This window comes from Echinops telfairi, unplaced genomic scaffold (genome assembly GCF_000313985.2).
Source record: "Echinops telfairi isolate 266 unplaced genomic scaffold, ASM31398v2 ScPeMD7_5868;HRSCAF=6743_1, whole genome shotgun sequence".
Classification (NCBI taxonomy): Eukaryota; Metazoa; Chordata; class Mammalia; order Afrosoricida; family Tenrecidae; genus Echinops; species Echinops telfairi.
In genome coordinates this window covers 1,036,390-1,047,612 of record NW_022109768.1, presented here as the reverse complement: position 1 = coordinate 1,047,612, position 11,223 = coordinate 1,036,390, and the positions used below count along the sequence as shown (strand labels likewise).

Sequence of the window (11,223 nt, the reverse complement as noted above, 5' to 3'; positions counted from 1 at the left end):
GAGCTATAACTAAGTCTTAAAGTGAAAGGAACTTCCCATTTGGCAAATAGCCATACAATCTTTCTCTTTCATTTGCATAAACTATGGAAAGAACCAGTGACACACATAATTATGTACAATATTTGTAAGAGGCAAAAAAATGCCCACAGAATTTATTTGCAAATATGTGCACACATTCTTTGTGTGCATATAGTTTAGAACTAAAATCCTAATGATAAGATGCATCACCAGAAATATGAGAACAACACTGAGTAACTCCGCCTGAACAGTGTGGTGATCCCAGCCACTGCGTCAGAAAGTGGTTTCTTGACCTCCCTTGTGTGCTCTGGATATGATCCTAGCCTTTGTAGGCTGGGTGGTAAAGAACCGAAGATGAGCTGTTGCTGGGTAAAGGAGCCTTATGTCTTATATGGTAGCTCACTGCTTTTTGATTGAGTTGAACACAATCAAAGTATGGTAACTGATCTCCCTTTCTTCCTGGATGAGGGGCCAGATGATAACGCATAGATGTCAACATCCTTGAACTTCTCCAACTACTGTTGGGCCACTGCTTTTGCTTGAACTGATGCTTTGTTTTGGTTGTGGCCCAAAGCTATGAAGCGCTAATTGGCATCTATTTTCCCATGGAGCGCTCACCATTCAAATGTAACAGATTTGGTAAAATAATAGTCAGGTCAAGGGTCCTGCTTGCCTCCACTTGGTCATCTTTGCATGAATCCAATGGTTTGGTTTTGGGAATTTAAAAAATGTTTTTTAGTTGGTGTTCGTGGGAAAGCAGTGAGAACTTAAAGCTGTGCCCCCGATGGAAGGAGCTTCTGTCTAATAAGGAGCATCTCTGTACCTGAGCTGTGCCACCCCACCCTTTGGGCCCTCTGCTGGAAAAGTAGAATCCAGTCTCAAATAATGCATTTCAATTATACCCGCTAGTATTATAGATATAGGATTGCACTGTATTATGCCTCTGTGAATGTAAAACATCTTGTACCTTCTTATGATTCATAATAGTGACTGCTATATCAGAGTTGTTTCTTAATGATGTTATTCTAGAATGTTTTCTTTCCAGATGAAAATTGAGAAGCTAATACTCCCCACCCCCCGCAAAAAATCCCAAACCTAGTACCAGGTACCACAACAGTTACAGAATTTTACTGTTTTCTGAGTTTGTTTGTTTTTAATAGTGTGCTGGATGTCTCTATAATTTTGCTCAAATGATTGCAGAACTGGAAAAGGTGATGCTGCTATTGCTGCATAATACTGCAATTAGTCTTGGGTTTGATAACAGAAACTAATACAATAGTCTCTAAATATTGAAAAAAAAAGTCCACACTCTTTCTGAAACAATGAGATATTAAGAGATTATTCAGTTAATTTTCAGTTTTAACTGTGAAGGCTATGCACACATACATACATTAACTCAGAAATCAAGAAAAGCCATCCAAATGATAAGTATCTGCTAAGGATTTTCAGAAAGGAAATTGGTGCAAGTTAGTGCAAATCCAAGGTTCCTTTTGAGCAAACAATCAACAGACCCTGGTGCCAAATTGGATTGAACAAGAAGGAAGTGGCAGAGATCTGGCGCCATTTTCGGGAGGGGGGGGTGGGCGCAGAAGATGGAGAGCATCATTACAGATTCACAGCGAAAGATGGAGACATCACTGGGTGCAATTTGTGGGAAGCCAAGTCCATTCTGTTGTTTTCATTTCCTCTCACAAGTACAGTGAATTACACTTTGGGAACTGGGGCTGTTTTCTAGAGGAGTGTCAAAGTCAAAAGCAACAACGGACTCAGACTATTGTGAGTTGGGATGTCTATTGTGGGCACACACTTTGTCCATGCTGAGTGGCCTTGCTGACAGCCACAAAACAGTCAAGCTGCCATTCAGACAGCGCCTCCAGTGGGATTTCCTGAGCTGGAGGAAGTGTTGCCCATGGAGTCCTTCAGAGAAGACCGGCCGTTACCGAACCAGAGCCCTCGTATTCCAACTCAGCCTGTTTGGTGGCTGTCAGCGAGAAAAGGAAAGACCGTGTTTGTTAGAAACTTGCCGGATGGATTTTTAAAATAGTTATCTCCAAATGAATTATTATTTAAAGGGGCTGTATAAATCTTTTCTGTTCTATTTCAGTTTGAACGGTTAACTCTTGCACTTCAGAGAACACTGGCAAAACATAAGATGAGAGAAATCAGGTAAGTTGAAGGATTTCAGTTGTATAAATAAAGATCATTCTCATATTGCAATCACAAATGTTGCTACAAATTACCGAATACTTAATGACTATTGAAGCGACAACCAAGATCTAATCAAGCAGCAAAGTTCATGAATATTCTGAAACCATGCCAGTGAAAGACCAGCTCCCTGGAGCCAATCCAATGGGTAGGCACTCCATGTGTGCCAGAGAAGACCTGTGTCCCATGGGACTTTGAATCCCCAAGTTCTTAGGAGAATAAGGTCAGGCCTTTCTCCCAAGGCACTCCTGGGCGGGCTCAAGCATCCTACCTTTTGGGTAACAACAATCAACTTTAACTGTTTTTTGCTTGTTTATTTTTACCACCCAAAGACTCCCTCTTCTTTCATGCCAAGGGGTGATTTCTAAGGTAGTTAAACACCAGTTAAGGCCTAGATCCTAGTTAGAATGGTAGATCTCAAACAATTAGAATAGATCCCTTGCCCAAAGAGGCTACCAAAGGCTAGAATTATATCCCAGCAGCCTCCTCCCCTTGCCCCCTTCCCCACCTCAACTATATATTTAACCTTTAGGGGCAACACTAAGAGTTGGTTGAAGGATCTAGGGGGTAGAAAGAGGGGGACTTGGGAAGCAAGAGATAAAGTGGAATTGCTTCCGTTTCTTCAACAACCAGTTTGGTTGTACTGAAATGCACTTATTTCCTGTTCTGTCTTTGAAATGTTCTTGTAGAAAGAACCTTAATTTTTTTCATCTTATTTTTCTTAATTTTCCAAATATACCTTGGTACATTACTGCTAGTAGTTTAAATGCTTGAGCCTCTTTTTGATTCCCTAGAATTGCCTGTATTGTTTCATGTGTCAATCGTAGTAGAAGTTGCAGAATTGAACATTGAAGTGTTGCAAGTCAGTTCCATTGTTGAAAATGTTTTATGCATTCATTCGACTAGCTATTATTCATGACTGGATAATTGGTGGATATTCTGGGCTGAATTTTCCTTGCTGACTAACTGTCCCAGACTGCAGTCAGCAGAACCACGCCAAGAAGAGGTCAGGGGTGGGTCCAGGAGGAGAGGGTGTGAATCTGTGTCGGACATAATCAGTGTTTACATGAGCGATACGAGAAATATTCCAGAGAGCCTCTGACCTAAGTGCTCCGTCAGGCTGATAAGATACCCAGCAGTTATTCCAGCCTCGCTACCGTGCCTGTCGGCATAAGTCCTTGGCCCTTAGTTTACTCAAAACTTATTCTTAGCTGTGTGTTTTGAAATGTTTCTCCAGCTGCATGCCAACATTCAATTAGTATGTTTTCTTCACAGTGCGATATTTATAAATTTCAAAAACTTAGAAAAACAATAATCCTTTTACTTGGAAATCTTGAGAACTCGTTGGGCACTTTTCTCATTTCTTAAAGAGAAAACACAGACCCTGTTTTAATGATACTTGTTCTGTTGTTGGACTAAGATGATAGACGGTTTTGCCTGCTGATATCCTGAGCCGCTCTTCTCTGCTTTGTATGTCAGTATGTCTTGAATATATTCTTTGTGTCTGCCTTCCATCCCCAACTATTCTTACCAAGTCAGCTGACATTTCTACTAGGTAAGTTTGCCAAGTACTGAGCATGCACGAGTCCTGAAACCTAGAAAATCAATATAATAAACAATTGTCCCTAAAGCCACACCTCCATCTTTATTTATTTATTTATTTGTTTGTTTGTTTATATATTTATTTATTTTTAAAGAAAGGAATGTAGTATGTAGAGTCTTTCTCTAGGTTAGTTGCCCAGAGCACGTCTGCTTAGGGTCTTTTCCTGTGACCATGCTGGTGCACAAGCATGTGTTTATGCCTCCGTGAAGGGAAAGGTAGGGACTTAACTGGGAAAAGTATTATGTGCTGTTAGACTACCAAAGCTTTGCTTACATTTCCTATCATGAGGCCTGAGGGCTAGGAGGTTTTTTTCCACGTATTTACTCATAAGGTGTTTTTTTTTTAAGTTACTAAAATGAGAAAAGAAGCAACTCTAAAGATAGATCAGTATAGCACAGTATGCGTACATAACAATTACTGAGGGGCTCTAGTTCAAAGCAACGACAATGCTTTGTGAGCCGGAGCCAACTTAGATTTGAAAATTCTACCTAGTACTTTAAATAATTATAAGTAACATCCCTTAGGGGGGAAAGCAGATTAATTGACTTTCTTTCTCAAAACAACATTTCCTTCTAAAAAGTGCTTATTGGCATTCGCTTTTATTGAAATCTGTTTAAAAGTTCAGCTGTATGCCTGTAAATACTGATAGCACCTTGGGGATCCTTTAATGTGCCTCAGGAGTTTTCCAGTTATCACTATGAGAAATAATTAAGAAGTCATGAATTCATACGTTGTTAGGTTGAGATTACCTAGAAATGCTGGTGTCAAGGTAAAGCACACGGATGCTCTCAGAAGATCGGCAGTTCGAAGCTATTAGCCTCTCCAGGAGCAAAAGATGTGGCAGTCTAGTTCTGCAAAGATTTACAGAATTGGAAACCCTATGGGATAGTTCTACCTTGCTCTGTAGGTTCACTGTGAATTAGAAATTCAAAGACAGGGGGTTTGATTTGAATTTTTATATCGTTCAAATGTGTGCCATTAGATCATCCACCTGGTGAGTCAAATGGTTAAGCACTTAGTTGCTAGCCTCCCCAAAATGAGTGGTTTGAATTGACCCAGGGACCAAAGATTGACTGAGCAACCTGCTCTTGTAAAGATGGTAGTAGAGTAAACCCCGTGGAAAAACTCTGTGCCTAAATCCGCGCTTTGAGCTCACCACAACTCCAGATTACAGGAGAAGTTCCTGGGTGGTACCAAAGTTAAGGTATTCAGCTGCCAACCCAAAGGTTGGATTCAGGGGTCTATCCAGAGGGGTTCCCGAAGAAAAGTCTGGTGATCCACTGCTGAAAATTCTGTGGAACACAGTTCTACTTGCACACATTTGGGATCACCATAGGTAGGGATCAGTTAGACGGCAATATAATTTTTCTGGCAATAGAAACGAGTCCAGTAATTGAACGAAGCATTACAACTTCCATCACTAAGTTAGTGTACCATATAAAGGATACAAGTTTAACAGTATGATAGTTGAGTAGTCAAAGAAAGATGTTCTTTAGGAGAAAACAGTGGTGACAATAGTAAGATCGATCTGTATGTCTGTTTTTCTTCTGGGTTGGGTTATCAGAAAAACTCTCGGATAGTTCATCACTTTCACCATCTTGGCTAATTCGCAACCCTGGTGTCCTGCCAGCGCAAGCTGCTGTCCTATCAGCTTGTATGTAAAGATAGTGAAAGGTTAAATATGCTTCATAAAAATGAGGGGGTGGGTGGGGAGATGGATGGGACCTCTGCATCTTCAATATGGTAGAGTTGTCAGCATTGCGTCTGCATTGTACGCGTCACTGCTTCTGGCCAGCAACCTTGGAGAGTCAATATCTGACGTGACCAAAAAGGTCAATGAAATTACTTTTCATTAGCATTTCTGGGTGTTTGAATCTGAAACGTGAGCACTCATTTGTCAGTCTGTAACTTAAGATATTGAAATCTTTCCAGGACCTTTTCGGAAAGAGAAGACTTTGAAAATATCATTGCAGATCAAGCAATTGCAACAGGTAATGGAATTGGGAAGTATATTCTCTGTGTGCAGAACTAATGCTTTCTCCTAGAACACTCATGCTTATTTATTAGATACTCCCCCTGAGAAGTGTTCAAGATGATATATTGTGTTACCATAAGTGATGACTGTTTTTCACGCTATGTATGTTTGAGTATTGGGTGAGAAGTAGCTGAGGCTGGATGGAAAGCTGACTCCCAGGCACGGGCAGGGTTTGGTCTGGAACTTAACTACAAGTTACCGCCACTTATGTATGAGAAATTCCGCTCAGCAGAGTAGGAGTCAAGAATTCTTTTTAAAATTGCAACCAATCTGAGAAAACAGTCAAACTCTCCAACACATTTATAGCTCTCATATTAGTGATGAATTTGGTGAGGAGCAGCTTTGTGGCTTTGTCACATTGTCCTTTTGAAAGTTTGACCCAGAGATTAAAAATCACGGACCCAGAGATTAAAGCTTTCTAAAAGTACAAACTGTTAACTTACTAATAACTAACATTTTGAGCGCGTCCTGGGATATAATCTCACGCATCATAACAGTGCTGCCATGGGTGCCTTTTGCCTCGCCTGTGTTACAGATGAGGAAACTGTGGTACATCAAAGCTAGGGAACCAGGGAGGCGAAGGAAGGAGACTCTATAGAGTATAAACAGTACAACTTGCAAACGGTGGAACCTACATCAGGTGGGAATCTTTTGGACAAAGGAAACTCAAATACTCAAGTAATTGTGTATTTTCCACAAAACAAATGATACCAGAGTGCTAAGACTGCACCCTCTCAATTGCAGAAAACTTTCAAAATGTGAAACAAAGCAGTCACGTCAAGTTCTGCTGCTCACAGTGTTCACTGTAGTACATTCCAAGTACTAGTAGACATTAGAATGCAGTGCATTTCTAGTCAGAAAGTAGTATTAGACATTAGAATGCAGTGCATTTCTAGTCAGAAAGTAGTATTAGACAAGGACGCTGTTTTACACACAAGCCCGCGCTATCTAAATGCCAACAAACCCCTGGCCCCAAACGTCACTTTATAACCTTATCTAGAGGAAAGTGGCAAAACTGACTCTCCGGATGTGATTTTAAATGAACTTAGGTGGTTGATTCTTACCCTGACTGGATGCCCAAGGGGGAGCGTCGCCTGTAAGAATGTACTTGTTGCATTAGTCCCAGAAAGCTAGGAGAACTTTAGTTCTGAACCAGACTTGGTCCTAGCATTGGAAAGGTAAGTATAAAGGAGATGAAAATGTTATAGATTACATTAATTTACCTGTAAAAAAAACTGCCTGATTTGGGGTTTTTAGTTCAACATGAGTTTTTTATGTTAATCTATATAGAATACCTGAATAGAGATATTCAAATGTATAGACAGTTTTATAGGCACAGAATCTACATATCATACAATTCCATATCACATCAATTCCAATCATAGCAATCATATCAAGAAGAGTTGTGCAATCCTCACCACAATCAAATTTAGGACATTTTCTTCTTTCTTGTACTCCCTGTGATTACCTCCCAATTTCTCCCCAAGCTCCCTGAAGAAACCTAGATTTCATACGCAGAAAAACATACAATTTGGGTTGAAATTCTGGATTTCAGATATAAACTCGCTGCTGTGGAGTCAAGTCTAAAGAATAAGCCTATAGGATAGAGTGGAACTGCCCCCCTTGGTTTCCACGGCTACCGCATCTTTCTCTTGCAGAGTGGCTGTTGGGTCTGAGCATCTGAGTTTTCAGTTTGCAGCCAGGTGCTTATGCACTGCACCGTTAGGATCCTTTTTTTTTTAAAAACCAGATGGAAAGGACACCAAATCAACAAAGAAAACCATGTGAAAATGAGTAAATATGAGCACAACTCAACTGAAATTAGAGGGCATATTTGACATATGACCATGCGTTATGTCCTTTCAGGCATCCCAATGGAGGTCATCAGAGAATCTCTGGGTGAAGAGCTCTTCAAAATACGGTATGAGGAAGATGAGCATATCCTCAGGGTGGTCGGAGGAACCCTCAAAGATTTTTTAAACAGTTTTAGTACCCTTTTGAAGCAGAGCAGCCACTGTCAAGAAGCAGAAAAGAGAGGTGGCTGTGATGACGTCTCCATTCTTTGCCTGGATAAAGATCACAATTTCTTAAATGTGTACTATTTCTTCCCTAAGAAAACCACGTCCATGATTCTTCCTGGCATTATTAAGGCAGCTGCACATACATTGTATGAAACGGAAGTGGACGTGTCCTTAATCCCTTCCTGCTTACATAACGATTGCAGTGAGTTTGTTACCCAGCCCTATTTGTCATACTCTGTCCGCGTCAAAAGCAACAAGCCATCCTTGTCCCCAGGCAAACCCCAGTCCTCTCTGGTGATTCCCACATCCCTCTTCTGTAAGACATTTCCGTTCCATTTCATGTGTGACAAAGACATGACGATTCTACAATTTGGCAATGGCATTAGGAGACTGATGAGCAGGAGAGATCACCAAGGAAAGCCTAATTTTGAAGAATACTTTGAAATTCTTACTCCAAAAATCAACCAAACATTTAGCGGAATCATGACTATGCTGAACATGCAGTTTGTTGTACGAGTGAGGAGATGGGACAATTCCGTGAAGAAATCTTCAAGGGTAAGGAAAAGATCTATTAGCATTTTAGAATTTCAATTTTCATATTTAAGGACTGGAACCAATTACCAAAAATATCTTGCATGACTTCAAATGCTCTAAATAAAGCATTTACATTTAACAATTGTATAATAATGTTAAGACTATCATACATTTCTAAAAATAATTTCTCCATTCATTTTCTTTTCACTTAATACCTTGGTTTACCAAATATTTATTGAATATAGGCCAATTTAAAAAAATATGTAGAGAGTATTTTATAATTAATTTTGTTAAATAAACATGTAAAAGATTTTTAATTATCAAATCCATGATTTAATTTGGAAGGTTAAGAATGTTATTTTATAATAAACAAAAAGATTTCACTTGTTTCTTACATAAAACCATGAAATCAACATTTTGGTCATTATTTATTAGAAATGGGAAAATAAAATTTTAAAAAATTAATTGCTACATAATGTCAGGGGAAAAAATGATCTGATACATCACACAGCTTTGTAGCTGTCAGTCTCAGAAAATAAAGTTTACTGAATTATAATTGCTAGTGCAAATAAAGCTAATTGAACATCTTATAATGCACATATCTTTTAAACACACACAGTCCCAAGAGAAGCACTCTTTTCCCCATTATGAAAACAGCTTTAATTTGGTTTTGTCCTCATTAAAATATCTTACTTTTTTTTCAAAGCCAAGATTAAAAGATAATAATGGCAAAATATAAAACAGTGTCTATATTTGAAAGGACATTGGGCTTGGTAAAGTGGAAGAAGCGATCACACAGCAAAAATGAGGCAAGCCCTTGGCAGGAGAGATTGACACAGTGGCTGCAGCAATGGGTTCCAACATGAGGATGGTGTAGGCCCGAGTGGTGTGTTGTTGTGTTGACATGGGGTCACTGTGAGTCAGACTGAACCCTCATCCCAACAACAGCATTTACATCTTTGTTTAAAACAAACGAAAATACTATTTTAAAACTTTATTGTGTTTTACAAGCCAATTATTTTGGACAGCCTTCTATGCCATCAAACGTAAATCCAGTTCACTTTTTCAAAGAGTTCCATGGTATTCCATTGTGTCGTACCTTTGGAACCAATCCCCCATGAAAGGATCTTGGCTTTGCTTTGACTTTCAGTTGCAGTGAACACATGTGTGCATACATGATGTGTGCACACTCAGACAAGGAAACAATCTGGGATTGAGACTATTACACCTCTCTGAAGGACCCCTTGATAGAATCCTTTCTGCTGGCTGTCTTGTTTCTGTTTGTTTGTATTACTGGAGCTGAGTTGATTAGGTGCATAAGACTAAGCTAAAATAGGGAAATTACCTCTCAGACTACCTGAGCTCCAGTTACCTCAGAGTTTAGTGTCTGGCAAAATAATGACTTTCAAAATGATAGCTCAGGGGGTGGGGGTGGGGCTTCTGACAGAAACATTCTAGAAGAAAAATCTAATATTCGAAGGCTTTTAAGCCTCCTTATTTGCCAGTTGGAACAAATAACTCAGGGGAAATACAGAGGGGAAGTTGGAGGAAACATGCTAAGATAAGAGAATATCTTTCCACCAAAGAAGAAGCACACTTCCACAAAACCACAAAAACACAATAACAAAGCTTCAGCATGCTGCTCAGTGAAAAAGCTTTGACGTCTTTTTTGTATTATTCATTGCACATCATGATTTTGATGTCGGTCGTATTCCATTCATTTTAGACCTCAACAAATTGAAACTTTACCAAAGCATAGCGTTCTTCTTCAGAAGGTTGGTGAGATGGAGCTGAAATCCAAATGCATTAGCCCTCTATAATATATACCTCCTCCACGTTTGTCTCAGAGAGGGGTTGGATAAACCTGAGTAAACCATAGCAGTAGCTTCTCTTTTGCTTTATAGGTTATGGATCTCAAGGGCCAAATGATCTACATTGTGGAATCCAGTGCTCTCCTGTTCTTGGGCTCACCCTGTGTGGACAGACTAGAAGATTTCACAGGGCGAGGGCTCTACCTGTCAGACATCCCAATTCATAACGCCCTGAGGGATGTGGTCTTGATAGGTGAGCAAGCCCGAGCTCAAGACGGCCTGAAGAAACGGCTGGGGAAGCTCAAGGCCACCCTGGAGCAAGCCCACCATGCCCTGGAGGAGGAGAAGAAGAAGACAGTAGATCTTCTATGCTCTATATTTCCCAGTGAAGTGGCGCGGCAGTTATGGCAAGGGCAAGCTGTTCACGCCAAGAAGTTCAATGATGTCACCATGCTTTTCTCAGACATTGTTGGCTTCACTGCCATCTGCTCCCAGTGCTCCCCCCTGCAGGTCATCACAATGCTGAATGCACTCTACACCCGCTTTGACCAGCAGTGCGGAGAGCTGGATGTCTACAAGGTAGGAAAGGACGGCAACGGACCACTTTCCTGAGGGCCTCTGTTGTAGTGCAAATGGAAAGTGTTCTCTACCGGGTTGTTCATGGGTCCAGGCATTGTGCAGTAGTGCCGTGTTCTCAGGCCAGAAATAGTGCAGGCCCCAAATAGCTCTACATCTGCTCAGAAACAGAGATAACTGTTGCATGAAAGGCTCATCTCCATGAGCCTTTATAGACCGAGAGGAGGGTGGGGTGTAGGACATAGGAAAAGATAAAGCTCAAAAGTCAAATGGAGTGGAGATTTCATTGTGGGACCTAAATTGAAGTAATCTCAAAGAATAAACAAACCCGCTGTCATTGAGTTGATTCCAACTAATAGCAAGCCTACGAGACAGAGTAAAATGCACCCTGTCCAAAGAAATGATAAATCTTTAGAGAAA

General features: G+C 40.3%; 1 protein-coding gene across 3 annotated transcripts in view; it reads left to right on the top strand.

Moving 5' to 3' along the window:
- The window catches only part of GUCY1A1 (guanylate cyclase 1 soluble subunit alpha 1), a 79,488-nt gene that overhangs the window by 46,294 nt on the left and 21,971 nt on the right, over positions 1-11,223 (top strand). For all 3 annotated transcript variants that reach the window (XM_045295831.1, XM_004708726.2, XM_045295830.1), the window contains exons 3-6: positions 2,123-2,184; positions 5,759-5,817; positions 7,728-8,437; positions 10,321-10,806. In XM_045295831.1, coding sequence (XP_045151766.1) covers positions 2,123-2,184; positions 5,759-5,817; positions 7,728-8,437; positions 10,321-10,806 — 1,317 coding nt within the window. The remainder of the gene's footprint in view (positions 1-2,122; positions 2,185-5,758; positions 5,818-7,727; positions 8,438-10,320; positions 10,807-11,223) is intronic.